We start from the raw sequence: 17,772 nt of genomic DNA, 5'->3' as shown, positions 1-17,772 counted from the left end.
GGAAACATTAATGAGTTATTTGTAATGATACAATACTTCAAACATTTATTTATAACAGCTGAACACTGCAAACAACCCAAATGTCCATTAATAAGAGCATGAATAAGCTATAGCCTATTCATAAAATGAAACAATACTCAGAAATTTTTTAAAAGCACAAACTACTGCTATAGAATAGCATGGATGAATCTCCCAAAAGCATACCATTAAGCAAGACAGGTGAAAAACCCCACCAGCATGTATTATATTTGCATAATTTATAGAACAGGCAAAACCAACATATTTTAATAGAAATATGAAAGGGGTTTATCTGTGGGGGAGGGAAATTGACTAGCGAGGGGCATAGGAGAAATTTCTATAGCTTCTGTTGAGTGCTGGTTCCACAGGTGATTGATAGACTGATAAATTTTTATTAACTTTTTTGAGTTGATAAAATTTTTGAGAATCTGATGAATGCCACAGCCTTCCTTTACAGAAGACATACAATGTACAAACAGAATTTTAGGATCCCCAAAATATACTAAAGTTTAATGTGGGCTCCTAGGGCTCATGCATCCCTCTTGAATAAGCCTTGTTCTAGAGTAGTGGTATGCATAGAACTTTCTGTGACAATGGCAGTGTTCTACATCTGCACTGTCCCATAGAATAGTCAAATGTGACCATTAAGCAAGTGAAATTTGGCTGTTGATACTGAAGGACTGAATGTTTAATTGCATTAAATTAAAGTTAAATAGCTATGTGCAGGTAATGTCTACCATACTGGACAGTGCAGCTCCAGGATCTCTCACATAGCGTCTTCAAAGTTTACTGTGATAAAAATCACCCGAGGTGCTTTATTAAAAATATACATTCCTACCACTAATTCTTGGTTGGTATTCTAAATAAAGACCTCAGAACTTATATTTTAGCAAGCACTCCAAGTGATTCTGATTCAAATGACTCATGGAATAAAATTTAAATACTGGTTTACACTAAATTGCTGCAAATGTATATTCCTATTTCAGTTTCCTGTATTTGCCCTTTCTGAATGTAATTCCCTATGTTCTGTATTATCATTATCCCTTTTTTTTTTTTGTCTTTATTGAATCTGTTAACAACACTGCTTCAGTTTTATGTTTTGGTTTTTTGGCCCCAAGGCATGCGGGATCCTAGCTCCCTGACCAGGGATCGAACTCGCATCCCCTACAATGGAAGGCGAAGTCTCAACCACTGGACCGCCAGGGAAGTCCCTCTTCCTTTATTTTTATCTATCTATCTATCTATCTATCTATCTATCTATCTATTTATTTATTTATTTATTGTGGTACGCGGGCCTCTCACTGTTGTGGCCTCTCCCGTTGCGGAGCACAGGCTCCGGACGCGCAGGCTCAGCGGCCATGGCTCACAGGCGCAGCCGCTCCGCGGCATGTGGGATCTTCCCGGACCGGGGCACAAACCCGTGTCCCCTGCATCGGCAGGCGGACTCTCAACCACTGCGCCACCAGGGAAGCCCCCATTATCCCTTTTAGTAGCTCCCTAGTAGGGTTTCTAATAGTTCATCAATTTTCTCAATTATATGCCACATTTGAAAATAGCTAAGCATATTACAGTTATATCTAAAATGAAAACTAAAAGGTTCAGCAGACTTTCTTAGGAATAATGCCTAGTTTTGTTGAATTATCTCTGAGAGATTAATTTTGACTTCTTAAATGCCACTTTTGACTTTTTAAATTTTTAAAAAATTTATTTAGTGTTCAGTATTGACTAATAAGCTCACTGGACAATTGACTTCTGATTTAGAAGGCATTGCTGAATACTGTTTATCAAACAGATATTTATTACTGTTAAATATTAGAGGCTATCATATGTGGTTCTTTGAACTACTGAACCCACTCAGTAAAACCACAAAACATATAAACACTTTTAAATACTTAGCACACCAGAAGTATCTATACAAAAAAACCACTGAAAGTTAATGCTGATTAAGGCTTCAGAAATTATGTAGTCCAACATCTTCATTTCACAAGAAGATCTAGTGAATTTCCCGAAGTAATACAAGCATATCTAGACTTTCCCCAACACTTTGACCATATCACTATAGCATCCCAATTTTCTATATCTCTTATTTATTCAACAATACTGAATGTTTGCTATATGTCGGCCTTGTTTTATCACTGAGCAAAAGAGACGACGTGAAATTTACATTTAAGTGGGGTGAGAGTATTTTGATACTTTTCAGTGGTGTAAAATTTCTTTTTAAAATTATCCAATCTCTTTTACTGCAGAAATGGAAAGGGCCATAAGGTCAAGCAACTTAGTTGTATATGTATACAGGCAAAATTGCTTCCAAATTAAAATTCTGCTAATCATCACCCTTCATTCAGGAATAACATAAAACAATTGTGTAGTTAATGCAATGTCTCAAATATTTACATCAGTTCTATAGTAATTTGGTTTCTAAAATGTTTTGTATATAATAATATATGCTTCTTTAATAATCAAAGTGTCCATTTGTTCTTAGTTTATTATGACTATAACTTACTCTAAACCGCAAGTTTTTAAAAACAATTGTACCTAGAGTCTGTCATACAGACGTATGCTAACACATATATATGGAATCTAAAAAAAAAAAAAAAAAAAAAGGTCATGAAGAACCTAGGGGTAAGATGGGAATAAAGACACAGACCTACCAGAGAATGGACTTGAGGACAGGGGGAGGGAGAAGGGTAAGCTGGGACAAAGTGAGAGAGTGGCATGTACATAGATACACTACCAAATGTAAAACCGATAGCTAGTGGGAAGCAGCCACATAGCACAGGGAGATCAGCTCGGTGCTTTGTGACCACCTAGAGGGGTGGGATAGGGAGGGTGGGAGGGAGGGAGATGCAAGAGGGAAGAGATATGGGGATATATGTATATGTATAGCTGATTCACTTTGTTATAAAGCAGAAACTAACACAATTGTAAAGCAATTATACTCCAATAAAGATGTTAAAAAATTTTTAAATAAATAAATAAAAACAATTTTATTTCTCAATATTCTTCAATAGATATCACTTACATACTCCTGCCAACAGGTAGGCCATTTTTGTCTTGTTATAGATCCAACAACTTCCAGTGCTTCCACAGCGCTCAGTATCCCGAAGGATGCAAGAAGTTTCTCCTACTATTTTAAAAATTACTGGTCCAGGTATAGTCCCTATGAAAAACACAATGATTGTAAATTCACCATGAAAACACTGTAGGTTGGGATCAGAATGATTTTAATCCTAAACGTAAACTTATATATTTAGTCATCATCACTGTAAACATATCATTTAAAGTTATCTAGGAAGTTGCTTATCAATAGGATTGTTAAAAACTGAAAACGTAATTGAGTGTTTTCGAAAATCCCTATCCCTGTAGATATAAAAAAAGGTAGATCTTCATCTTCTTAGAATGATATGCATGTTGTTATTTAGTTGACATCTCAACATTTTTGTTAATTTCTAAATGAAAAACTTAGGAGAAAGTATTAAAACAGAGATACTAAATATTGATTTTGTCACCTCAATATATCTCCTAAGATTTCAAATTGTGAAATTTTCAATGACTGAAAATTTAGTTTTGAAATGCAATGTATGCCTGTTATGTATCAAGATATTGCGAAAATAACTGAAAATGTAAATGCTTTGGCATGTTTGTAGCAGCCCTAGCTTCAGAAGGCCTCATATGCAGAGGAATAGTTGTGTGCTGAGGGAAATCTCTATATACTCACAGAGACATTTCCTCAGCAACAGTATTGCTTTCAGGTAAAAGTGAATGCAGTCTTAAAAATAAAATTAAATAAGTAAATAAATAAATGCCACTAGAAAGACATTAGAACTGGGTTTTCAGAACTAACATATCTAATGATTGACCATCTTCCTTAAGAAATTTTCGGAGTGCTCATGCCTCATGACGTTTTGATTCCTGTCAAAGACCACTGCCCATCACCAGATTTCCCAGTCTCAGTGAGTGCTGGTACTCTGTTTATAATTATTCAAAGTGAAAAACCTAGGACTACTACTCATTTTTTTCTATTTCCCACCATATTTTTTCTAATCCATGATAAACCACTGTAACACTAACTCCAAGTACACCTTGAATAAGTTGATTTCTCTTTTTCATTATAACCCCCAGAATCCAATTTAATATAACTCTGACTTAGACTTCAGCAAAAGCTTCCTTTTTCTTTTCCTCCACATTTATCTTTGCTAAATATTTCTCCCTCCAGCAGCAGAGTTATCTTTTAAATGTAAATCAGATAATATCTACCCTCTGCTTAAGTTCTCTGATGGCAAAACCCTGAAAGATCTAGAGACAGTTGTATCTAAAATATCATCATCTTATTCCACCCTCTCCCATTCAAAAATGCATCAGCCTCACTGGCTTCCTTTCTGAGGTAGGAAGTTGTGCACTTGCTGTTTCTTATGCTCCCTCCTCCATTAAGAATCCATCGTTATCCATTGGATCACTTTTGACCATAAAAACATGCTCTAATTTTTCTCAATTAAAAAAGCTAATTTAAACATTGCATATTGATCTAGCTACAGAACAATTTCTCTGATCCCCATTAGAGCCACACTTAAAATTTTCTACATTCTTGACTCCATTTACCATATGGCTTTCAGTCTTCAATCCAGTCTAATCTTGTTTCCTTACCCCACCAATAATTTTAATCAACTTCTTGAATCAGAGCTCCTAATATAGTCATAATGTGGATTTGAAAGCTATTTTTTGCATTTTAAGAAAGCCTGAAGTACACAGTGCATCACCCTCAGCAAAGCCAATTTGTTCTTTGGACATAAATCTTTTAAAACATCAGATTCAGTGTCTTTGGTAATGAGAAATTTTTAAAGCACTAGTCTAGGTTAATGACTTCTCAAACATGCAAGCAATGCAAAATATAGTTTCTGTGCTTATATGTGCTTTGTTTCAGCTTACCAAACCACTTGTATAAGCTTGAAGAATATACTTCTGATCAAAAAGATTCTCTTCTAACTGAATATAATATTAATGCATATTTTACATGACAGGATAGGCTTTACATTAAGTATTATTTTTTTACACTAAGTATTGTCTCCTAAATTCTGTAAAGCAGCTCCCCCATTCAATTGTTTTGTGTCAGTTTATCATAATTATTTATTTGAAATTCTAAATATACATGTTGACACATGTATAAATCAAAAAAGAAACAGTTCAATTCAATGTAATAACAGATTGCCAAAAGTCCATACCAAATATTCTCAAAATCACAAAGGTCACACCCATGGCCAGAGAACGGTGTTTGTCAGATACAATCCTGCAAGCAAATAGCAATGATATCATGAAAAATCATTATTATTAGCTGTAGAAAATGTTTGCTAGGTTCAGGGGTAATTTTTTTCCCTGTGCATCCATTAGACTAAGGTTCTTTGGCCAGTTGACAGAGTTCAATCTGGGTGAATTAACTGCAACTCTTCCCATTTTTCCATATTCTGCCCCCTGCCAACCAATTCTAAAGCTACTTGAGCTTCACTAGGAGGAAGCATTTATGGCACAAACTCTCTGCCCCAGCTTTGGCTGAAAAAAATTTAGCACTACCCTTCATACTTCACATTCTTCATTCTGTGGTGCACATCCATTGTTTCAGATCTCTTCCTTTTGTCCCTGTGAAACTTACTCTCTACCTTTCTCTACCTTGCTCTCCATTTAGGTAATGGACTACATCAATAGGCTCTCTTGCCTCTGGATACTGATTGGGTTATGCCAATAGGGTGCTCCAGAGTGAGAAAGGAAAGTGAAGTCAAGGTCTTCATTCCCAGGCTCCCTCTCTGCAGTTACCCAAGTTGACTGGGTCACTAGGCAAAGCAGTACCCTCTACAGGTCTCTCTTCTTCCTACCCTTGTTTCCCTTTGGGTGTTGGGTGGTAAGAGACCTGAAGTATTGCACTATACTTTGGGATTCCTTATACCCTGCCCGCATTTTAAATAGCCACTTTATTCAACCTTACTTGAATTGTCCTAATTTGAGGGTGCCATCTCTTTTCGGTTGAACCTCTGACTTTTACCCTCACTATTCAAAAGTTAAAATAAATAAGAAATAACTTTCTCAAATATAAAGAATGAAGATCTCTGTATTTTGTATTGGTCAAGTATTTGTTTTAAAAAGAAAAATAATGTACAAAAATCACATATTAGTATTTTGGAAAATAAACTAAAATACAACAAAAAATAATCAACCCTTGAACATTTTAGAAAGTAAAGAAATAAAAGCTACATTTAAAATGGATATTTTAAATAAATCCTATGCTTACCCTTTATTTCCTTGTTCCGGAACTTGAATAATAAACAAGTATGACCAATACTGTCATCCAAAATGACTCAATTTCTTAAAATGTAGCATATGTTCAGTACTTTATGACTATTTTGTAAAAAACGAGATAATTCCACCTGTATCAACCTGGTAAAAATATATGTTCTTTCCTCAAATATATACTACTAGGAAATGAAAACGTATTTACCAATTCTTAAAAGATAATGATGTTTTTAAATGAAAAATAATTTAACTTTTATTATGAGCAGATTCATTAAAGGCATATAAAGGAAGTAAAGTGTCACATTTTAGAACCACACTTTAGGATAAAGTTTTTGGTATAAAATAGAAATGTGGGTCATATGCCTAACTAAAATTGAGTATTCTGCTTCATTTAGCATAAGCAGTTTTTTTATATGTAGTATGATAATGGTGTTCTCTGAAGTATATAAAGAGCTAACAATAACTCATAATTATTAACAAATATTTATGTATCTTCAGTTTGATTATAACCTGCTTTCTGACATACAAAAGAAGATGAAAAGATGAATGATTCTCATAATTCTCCAAAATCAGTTAAATGAACAGCAAAACAAGAAATAATATTCATAAAACACAATTTTTTAGTGAAAAACATTACTATGTTTTAAGAATAAAGTGAATTTTTTTGGTATTTTGTCTAAGGAGTAAGGCTATGATGGTATGGTTTAAGAATTTCATGGAATAAACAAAATATTGGTTAGTACTCTTCCAAGATGTAAAAGACAGCTTCCACTATCTCTTATGACTTCTAAATATATATTTTCAGTCCATATCTTTCTTGAGTTCTAGACTTAAGTTCCTATCACACACAAAAGTTGCTCTTCCCCTGGTGCTCCCTGTCACAAGAAATGGAATCATCACCCATGCAGTTTTCAAGCCCAAAACCTGGAAAGAAGCATGCTTGAAAGAGTATTCTTTTCCTCATTCACCACAGACAATCAATAATAAAATACTGTCATTTTTATAAATAACTTTTTATATATATATCTCTGATTTTCTTCATCTCTAATTCCACTGGCCTATTCCAAGCGTGCATTTTTTGCCTGAAGAAAATAAAACAATTTCCTAACTTATCTGCCAACAACCATTTTTATCCCTGCAGTCCACTCTCCACATAGAGCCACAGTGATTTTTTTAAGGTAAAATTCTTATTATTTCACTAACCCACTAGGAACCTTCAATGGCTCATCAGTCTCATTGCATGTCACCTCACAACTTTTGCCTTTACCACCCTCTTTGTTTACGACATTCTATCATACAACACTCTTATATAGCTATTTCTTGCACTCAGAGTCAGAGTCTTTGCATACATTGTTCCCACTGTGTGAAATTCTCATCCTCCATCTTTTAGGGTTTAGCTTAAACGCGATTTCCTTCAGGACACCCTCTCTAAATCCCCAGAGAGGAGATTTAGTTTAGATTGTCCCATAATTCTCTCTTGGCATTATTCTACATTTTCTTTGCAGTATGTTTTAATATTACAACTGAAAACTTATTAGTGAAACTACTTTTTTTTTTCCATCTTGCCACCCTGCAAAGTCCATCAGAGAAGCAGGAATCTGGTCACTTCTGTTCCTCTTTTATTTCATCTTTTTCCCTTAAAGTGCTCATCCACCTTCTTGTTTAAATCCATGGTAACTATCACAGGTGAGAATACATACACATATTAAAATAATGATGGATGGGGACTTCCCTGGTGGTGCAGTGGTTAAGAATCTGCCTGCCAATGCAGGGGGCACTGTTTGATCCCTGGTCCGGGAGGATCCCACATGCTGCAGAGCGGCTGGGCCTGTGCGCCATAACTACTGAGCCTGCACTCTAGAGCCCATGTGCCACAAGAAATTTAAAAATAATAATAATAAAAATTAATTAATTAAATGAGGGATGGAAGGGAAAGAAATGAAGAACTAATTTTTCTTAATGATCACCTTGATGGAGCAAGAACTGACAAATCATGATATTGATACTTTTCTGTTTAGACTTAAGCCTCACACAGCTTCAGATTTCATCAGAATTCTCCAGAGGAAAAAGAATGGTGTCATTCTTGGCCCCATTTGGTCACCAGAAACTATGCCAGTTTGCTTGCCCCCTAGTGTGACACTCTACCTAGACCTAGTCCATGTTGTCAAGCATCTACCCCTCATCAAGAATTGTCAAGAATGTCAGGGACAGCTTTAGATCCCTATTTCATCTCTAAAAGCTTCTGCTCTCTCTGGAATTTTAATCCCTCTAGTTCTCTGCCACTTTGTGCCTTTAAATATATGATTTTTAATTTAACCCAGCTTTTCTAGTTATCCTCTGTAGGAGCATTGGCCTGCAACGCTATTCCATCCTACACCACTTCCATGACATTAGCACTTGATAATGATTTCACAATTTATGTATTTGGTTTTGACTTTTATTGTACTTAAAAAAAATAAATTCTGTTGAATTTGGAGTATGATTATATTTTGGAAAGCTATACAAAGAGCACATGCTGGAGAGACATGCTTACTTACACCCCTGCTCTCATCTACTCTCATTTCTATCCCATCCCTTTAGGTTATCATTTTCATCACTTTCTTATTTATACCTTCACAGTGTTTCTTTATGAAAATACAAATGATTATAAATGCATACCTCTAGACTCTCATTTCTTCAGAGGAAGTAGCAAACTATTGGGTTGGTCAAAAAGTTCGTTCAGGTTTTCTGTAACATCTCACGGAAAAACCTGAATTAACTTTTTGGTGAACCCCATATATTGACTGTTCTGTACCTGATTTTTTCATGTTACAATATATTCTTAAGATCCCCTCCTATATGAACATAGAGCCCCTCCCTATTTGTTTTCACTTTCATTATATTACATTGTGCAAAAATGAAATCATCTACTCAACCTGTCTGTTGCTCTTTCACACTTAGTTTTTTCCCAGTGTTTGTTGTTTCATGTATATAGTACATACATAATATGTGGTTGTATGTAATATAGATAGCCTTATGGATGTAAATATATTTTTTGCAGGATATCTGCAAAAAGGATTTCAAGAAGTACAAGTGCTGGCATAAAGGGTAAACATATCTGCAATTTTTTTTAAGTATTAAAGATACCCTTTTCATCAGAGTTGCACCATCTTGTGCTCTTTCAAGCAATATATGAAAGTACTTTTTTCTATACAGCCACATAAACAGATCTATTATCAATGTTTTATTCCTGTCAACTAGGTACATAAGAAATACTATCACATAAAAATTTTTAATTCTATGACCTTTACTGTAGATATGGCTGAATATCCTTTCATATTTGTATTTTGTTTTCTTTGATGCTTTTCCACTTTTCTGTTGGGATGTTAATCTTAGGAGAGCTTTACTTATTAGAGGAATTAATCTTTTATAGAATATGAGTTGCATAAATTCATTGTTGCTTGGCTTTTGACTTTGCTTATTTTTTTTAATTTTATGGAGTAAAACTTATCAGTCTTTCCCTTATGACTTCTAGATTTTTAGTCATAGTTACAAATACCTTCACCTTTTAAAAATAATAATGAAATTAGCTGATTTTTTTACCACTTGTATTATTTAATTTTTTTTACATTTAAATCTTTGTCCCATTTGAGTTTTTCCTGGTGTATCATATGGGTTCTGGATATAATTTTTTCCCCAAAGTCTGTCCCCATTATACCCAAACCACTTTCTTAAAAGTCCATTTTTGATGCCCTTATTTAGAATTTTACTGTCATTATATTAAATTCCTATATGAGTTGAGATCTATTTCTAGACTTAATGTCAGTCTATTCATAAATCAATATTATATTGCTTCAGTGTTGAGACTTTATGGTGCATTTTAGCTTATGAGGCTAAGCCTCTGTTACTGTGCTTGTTTCAGATTCCCAAGCTACTCTTGCTTATTCTTCCATAAAAACTTAGAATCAGGTTTTATAGTTCAATAATTCCATTAGTATTTTCATTATCACATTAAAATTATGAATTAACTTAAGAAGAACTGATATATTGGTGGTGTTAGGTCTTCCTATTCAATAATCTGAGATATATCCTTTCAAATTGTTCAAGTCAGTTTTTGTGACATTCAAGTGTGTTTCATTTTGAAACTATATTTATTTTGAAATTATTATTTATTTTGAAACTCACAGGTAGTTGTAAAAATAGTACAAAGCATCATGTGTACCCTCACCCAGCATCCCTAAATGGTGAAATCTTATAGAACTGTAATATAACATTAAGACCAGGAAACTGACATTGGCTTACTGCTGTTAACCAGACTACAGACCTTATTTTGTTTTCATTTTTCAGTTAATATATGTTAAATTTTTTTAACTGAATTTGTCTGTGTGTGTGTGTGTGTATAGCTCAATATATCTGCTATTTTTTATATGCTGTTACCTTACCAAATAGTTAGCTAAATGTACTGGCTATTATTTCTTTTTTTTAATAATTTATTTATTTTTGGCTGCATTTGGTCTTCGTTGCTGCGTGTGGGCTTTCTCTAGCTGCAGAGAGCGGGGGCTACTCTTCGTTGCGGTGCACAGGCTTCTCATTGCAGTGGCTTCTCTTGTTGTGGAACACGGGCTCTAGGTGCATGGGCTTCAGTAGTTGTGGCACGGGGCCTCAGTAGTTGTGGCTCACGGGCTTAGTTGCTCTGCAGCATGTGGGATCTTCCCAGACCAGGGCTCGAACCCATGTTCCCTGCATTGGCAGGCGGATTCTTAACCACTCCGCCACCAGGGAAGTCCTATTATTTCTAATGCAATGTAAAAAGAACTGATAATATTGCTCTAGGAAGTTTTACTGTGACTGGGTATACAAATACTGGAGTTCAAATGTCATCAAAAGTGAAGGATCTTATGTTTAACATACCTTTCAATCAGGACCTCTTGAAAGACTATACTCCAGGATAAAGGACAATCTGAAAATTGATAAGGTCTTTAAAAAACTTAAACCTCTCCTTAAATCAGCTAAATTCCTGCTTGGCTTACAGGGAACTGTTCCTATTCTACCTTCCTTAATAAAGCTATTGTAAAATATTTTTGGAGTTATTAATGTTTAGAGTCTCTATTATTTTTGGTACACAAAATCTCACATGATTAAAAATAATTATAGGAGTTATAAGAGACAGAGTCAAGAGAAAAAATTAAATTTAAATAGTACTACAGAATATTCAGATACTAGATATCTGACAGATATTTTAAATTTAGAAGATTAATATGTCCAAGAAAACAGATGACAAGGTAGAGAATTTATCAGAGAACTAGAATCTATTAAAAAGAAATAAAATTCTATATCAGAAAAGTACACTAATTATAACGAACTCATAGGTGAATTTAACAACTAATTAGACACAGGGGATGGTAGAATTAGTAACTAGAGTACAGGTAACTGGAAAGCAGGTGGAAATATTATTAATACATTAGAGATCAGTGAAAAAACTTCAGTCTGAAGCACAGAGCATAAAAACAAATGAAAACAGAAAGTAAAAAAGAATAAAAGATACATGGATATAGTGAAAGGTTTACAATATGTGTAACTGATATCCAAAAGGTGAGTAGATAAGGAATGGAGCAGAAGCAATATTTGAAGAAAGAATAGTTAAGTATTTTCCAAAACCAGTGAAAGATACTGTGGTAGATAATCACTCAACATGGCTATCATTGATTCCTCTTTTCCCCCAATACATGCTTGTTGCTCCTGACATCAAGAGATGGAATCTAATCACCCTCTTTTTGAAACATGACTTTTTTGACAAATAGAATGCAGAAGAGTGACATTCTTGGACTTTCAGCCTAGGTCTAATGAAGCCTTGCAGTTTATGCCTTGTACCTTATGCCTGGGTCTCTTAGAACACTAAAACTTGGGATGTTCCCTTTTGGAATACTTGCACCTTGTTAGCAGATGTTTAAGTTACATAAAGAAGCCTCTATGACCAATCAACAGCCCCACCTAGGCTCCTAGGAAAATTTAGCCTAAACTGTCAGCCATCTAGGAAATCTAACCCAGTCATGCTATCAGGTAACTCAAATGTTATGTGCCATCTGACCACAAGCTCAAGAGAAACCTTAAGCAAGAACTACCTTGTTGAGCTGAGTCAACTTGCAGAACCATAAAAGATAAGGATAAATTGTTGTTGTTACGTGATTAAACTTGGGATGGTTTGTTACTGTTATGGACTGATTTCTGTTCCCTCCAAAATTTATATGCCAAAAATCCTAACTCCCAGTACTTTGGAATGCCATCATATTGGATACAGGGTTTTGCAGAGGTAATTAAGTTAAAATGAGGTCAGTTGGGTAGGCCCTAATCCAATATAACTGGTGTCATTATAAGAAGAGAAAATATGGACATAGACATTCACAGAGGGAAGATAATGTGAAGACTCAGGAAAAGATTGCCATCTACAAGCCAAGGATATCTGGAACAGACCCTGCCTTCATAGCCATCAGAAGGAACCAATCCTGCACCAACTGTACACTTCTAAATAACACATGGTTTAAATGAAAAATACATTGAAAGGCATATTTGAATTGAAAGTATGAGTAAAAATATATATCAAGACTTCTGGGATGCAGCTAAATTTATACTTGGATAGAAAAGGCATATATACCAATAGACAGAAGATATAGGTGAATAAAATAAAAATACTAAAAACATAGAAGTAAAATGATAGAAATTATAAAAATAAAAGCAGAAAGATTTGTTAGTCACACACACACACACGCACACACACACAGACATTCAATTTTTAATTTAAAACATTCTCACAAAGAAATTCTAGGTCAGGTACATGACAATGAGTTCTTCCAAAGATTTAATTAAAAAATAATACCATACCTCCATAAATTAGTACAGATATTAAGAGGAAATATTTCTCAACTTATTTTATGAAACCAGAGTAACATTGATGCCAAAACCTAACAAGCACATTAATAAGGGAAAATTATAAGGCAACCTTATTCATGAATATAGATGTAAAAATTCTAAACAAAGTATCAGCAAATTGAATCAAGCAACTGACTAAATCCAATTTATTCCTAGAATAAAGTAGAGGTATCATATTGCAATCATCTCAATAGATGCATCAAATGCATTTGATAAATTTTAAAATTTATTAATTAAAAAAAGTTTTAGTGAACTAGAAATAGATAGATTATTATTCTGATAGATGGTACCAATATCACACTTAAGGGTAAATTTACAGCAAATTTTATATCTAACAATAAAATACCAAAAACCTTCATCTTGATGGGCATAAAAAACAAGTATACCATCACTACTTCTATTCAACGTTGTACAGGATATCTTAATCAGTGCAAGAGAAAAAAAATGTATAGGCGTTGGAGAAGAAGAAATAAAAATCATTATTTGCAGATTGTGATTATGTACTGTGGAAAAAGGAACTTCAGCATGTAGTCAGTATTGCTAAGAGAGCTCTTTAAAATGGAGCTGGAAGGCCATTAAGGAAGCAGGGCTTATGCACATCCTCACCAGCTGGAACCATGAACTTTTGAATTGGGCCAAACCACAAATATTCCAAGGAGTCTACAAGAAAACCTGCAACCTGCCACAGTAACGAACTTTTCCCTCCCTCTAGTGGTAGCCTTTCGCAACCAATCATGTAAAGATAAAAATAGCTTTGGTTTGCCAGTATCAATTATAATTATTTTGAAACAACTTGTGCAACCTTGTTGGGTTTTTTTGCCTTTATAAACCCCTGTCTTTTATTTCCTCCTTGGAACACATTTTCAACTCTTGCTCAGATCAGTGTCTCCTGAATTGGAATTCTCAGATGCCAAATAAAGCCTTTATTTCTTTGCAGCTTTGCTGTGGTGAATTTTGTTCATTATTACATAGAAAATCTGAAGTAATCCACCAACTATTAGAAATTAATATGAACACAGTCGCAGAATACAAGGTCAAAGCAATAAGAATGAATTACATTTCCTTCATACCAGTAATAAACAACTATTTTATATTATGCTATACTAAATATCAAAAACAGGAATGAATCTAATGAAGGAGGTTTAAGACCTCAACTCTGAAAAAGAAAATTATGAAACGTTATTGGAGAAATAAATGAAGATTTAAATAACTGAAGGAATCATACTTCATTGATTGATCAAGAGACTCAGTGTGGTAAGTATAGCAATGCTCCCAAATTGATTCAAAGACATTCCAATCTAAATCTCAGCAGGTTTTTTTATGGACATTAACTAGGTGATTTTAATCACCTAGAAATACAAAGGGCCAAGAATTGCCAAGATAATCTCAAACATGGACTTACAACAAAGACTGATGTAAATATTCACAAAAAATACACAGGAATTAAGACAGTGTAATGTTGGTACCGGGATGCTCAAATAGACCAATGGAACAGAACAGAGTGCAGAAATAGAACCACATATATAGAGTCTGCTGGTGCATGTCCGTGGGGGGAAAAGACAGCCTTTAAATAAATGGTGGTGAGTCAATTAGTATCCATACAAAAAAAGATGAACCTGGGTTCCAACTTTATACAAAAAATATCATTCCCAGTTGAATTATTGATTTTATAATCTCTTATTAAAATAACATAAGAAATGTCCACATGACTTTGATTAGGCCAAGATTTCTTAAACAGGACATTAAAATTAAAACTTTATTTCATTCAAAAGATGCCATTATCAGAGTGAAAAGGCAAGTCATAAGAGTTGAAGATATTTGTCATGAATATATATGTCAAATGACTCCCACATTTGGAGTATATAAAGAAATTCTGCAAATCAATAATAAAAAAGACAGACAACCCAATGTAAAAATAGACAAAAGAACAGAAAAGACATTTGACAAAATTGCACATTCCTATGGCTAATGAATAAAGGAAAACATGTTCAATAATATTAATCCTCTGAATAGGGAAATTAAGATGACAATGAAATATCAACACTTATACACCTATCAAAATTGCTTGAGTTTAAGAACAATTAACAATAGACTGCTAGAAGAATGAACTAGTGCAAATACTTTAAAAATTTATTAAAAAGCTTAACATACATATGACTCAGCAATTCTGCTGTTTATATGTGTACTCAATAGAAATGTATTCATATGTTTTCCAAAAAACAAGTAAAAGAATGTTCATAGAAACAGCATATTAGCCCTAAAGTGGAAACAACATTAACTACAGAATGAATAAATTTTAGTATATTCACACAATGGACTACTATAAAACTATGCTGTACAATATGGTAACTATTACCCATGTGTGCTTACTTAAATTTAAGTCAATTAAAACTAAATAAAATTAAGAGTTCAGTGCCTCATTCACACTGACCACATTTCAAATGCACAATAGGCACATGTGGCTAGAGGCTATATTGGATATCAGAGATATAGAACATTTCCATCATTTTACAAAATCTGATTGGATAGTACTGCTATAGAGCAATGAAAATGAATTTCTGTTATATACAACCATATGAATGACTCTTAAAAGCACGTTGTTGAATAACGAAATGCAGACACAAATGACTATGTGCTGTATTCTCCTGTGTATGCATAAAGTTCAAATACAGAACAAATTAGCCTATTCACTGCAGAAGTCAGGAGAGTGGTAAACTTTAGGCATTAAGGGTTTAGACAAGAAGGGAGGTGGAGAGGGGCTTTTGGAATACTTGTATTATCCGTTTCTTGGGCTGGACTCTGGTTACATAGGTGTCTTCGCTTTGTTAAAATCCATCAATTTACATTTGCAATTTGTGCACTCTTCTGAAAATATATTATGCTTCAATAAAATGTCTATAAAAATAATATCCCTTGACTCTCCATTTATTATCTATTAGGCAGCCATCAAGCTTATCCTTCTTTTGATCTCTACCCTGTTTACTTCTCCCATTTTTGTTAGTTGTACAATTTCTACTTTATCAAAGCATATTACATTTCATTCTATTTTGCCACCCTTATGCTCAGCTTAGTATTTGCCTTAGTTCTAGCATAAATTAATTGCACTTAGTTAAATATATTAGCTAAATACAGATAGTTAAATCTAAGTAGTTTAACATATTTGATGCTTGCCACCAGACCTTTTTTTAAAAAATATTTATTTATTTGGCTGTGTTGGGTCTTAGTTGCAGCACGCGGGGTCTTAGTTGCAGCACACGGGATCTTCGTTGAGGCACAGAGGATATTTTGTTGTGGCATGTGGGATCTTTGTTGCAGTGTGCAGGCTTCTCTCTAGTTGTGGCGCACAGGCTCAGTAGTTGCAGCACGTGGGCTTAGTGCTCCATGGCATGTGGGATCTTAGTTCCCCAACCAGGGATCAAACCCACATCCCCTGCATTGGAAGGCAGATTCTTAACCACTGTACCACCAGGGAAGTCCCTCGCCAGACCGTTTATCAAAATTTCCCCAATCATATCTTGGTTGGTTACAATTTGCCTTGCTGTCAGTTCTTAAGGAGTATCTAATATCAACATATCCCGGGTACTTCCATATCCAAACTGTTTATAACTGTAGGGCAGTTTGTTGATGATGAAATAATGAGCTCATGTTTTCCTTCCTTGAGGATCTTTTAAGTGTTTCTCCAGTCTTCTGGAGGTGAATACTGCTGTTGAGAAACCTGATGCCAAACTTTTGTTTTTCCTTTTTTTTTTTTAGATGACAAAAGGATTATTTCTGCATCTTTAAATCCAATAATTTTACCACAGTACATCTCAGTGTTGATTGTTCTGGATCAATTTCCCTAGACACTTGATGTGCCATTACAATATGTAGATTCAAAAATTATTTTATTTAATTATTTATTCATTATTTATCATTACTTATTATATCAGTAAACTTTATAGATTTAAATATTTATTGTTTTGGTTTTCTTCTTTAGGGACTGCAATTATGTGCATTTTGGCTCTCCTTTTCCTATCTTCTATATTTGCCTATTTTCTCTAATACTTTTTCTTACTTTTATTTTATATTCTCCATCCTCCCCCTTCTATGCCACATACATGCTTTCTATGTTGTCTTTTCTTCCTTGTGTGCTTTATAATTTAGTCTTCATCTATAAATTTTTTCCCATTTATTTCTTTCCTGAGTTCTGTCAGTTTTCATTCCATAGCCTCCTTCATCTAGCTATTTTTCTCTTGTTTTGTGGCCAAGATTGTTTAATTTTTTTAACTTAAACTTACATAGAGTTACACTTATATTTTTATCTGATTCATGGTAACATTGTTCTAGTGAGTTTTCACTGTCCATTGTAAAGTAATGCTTAATAATTTTCATTTCTCTCACTATAATTATTTGGTATGTAGGCAGAAGCTTTTCCTTTTCTACTTAATCATTTTGAATGAGATGGGTTTTCTTAAACTAGAGGCAGAAAGTTATGGGAATGGAACATGCACCAGCTTTCCAAGCTTCAAACCTGAAGAGTTATCTTCTCTGTTTATATAGAGGAGTTAAATATAGTCCCTATGTGTGGTT

General features: G+C 34.1%; 1 protein-coding gene across 1 annotated transcript in view; it reads right to left on the bottom strand.

Moving 5' to 3' along the window:
• Window positions 1–3,032: 3,032 nt before the first annotated feature.
• Window positions 3,033–17,772, bottom strand: part of SLCO6A1 (solute carrier organic anion transporter family member 6A1) — a gene marked incomplete at both ends in the record, with an annotated part of 57,236 nt that continues 42,496 nt past the window's right edge. Inside the window, 2 exons of the mRNA XM_079701593.1 lie at window positions 3,033–3,178; window positions 5,238–5,302. Coding sequence (XP_079557719.1) covers window positions 3,033–3,178; window positions 5,238–5,302 — 211 coding nt within the window. The remainder of the gene's footprint in view (window positions 3,179–5,237; window positions 5,303–17,772) is intronic.

This window comes from Hyperoodon ampullatus (assembly GCF_949752795.1).
Source record: "Hyperoodon ampullatus genome assembly, chromosome: 4".
Taxonomy (NCBI): Eukaryota; Metazoa; Chordata; class Mammalia; order Artiodactyla; family Ziphiidae; genus Hyperoodon; species Hyperoodon ampullatus.
The sequence above is the reverse complement of the archived record's forward strand: the minus strand, read 5'-3'. Positions and strand labels throughout refer to the sequence as shown.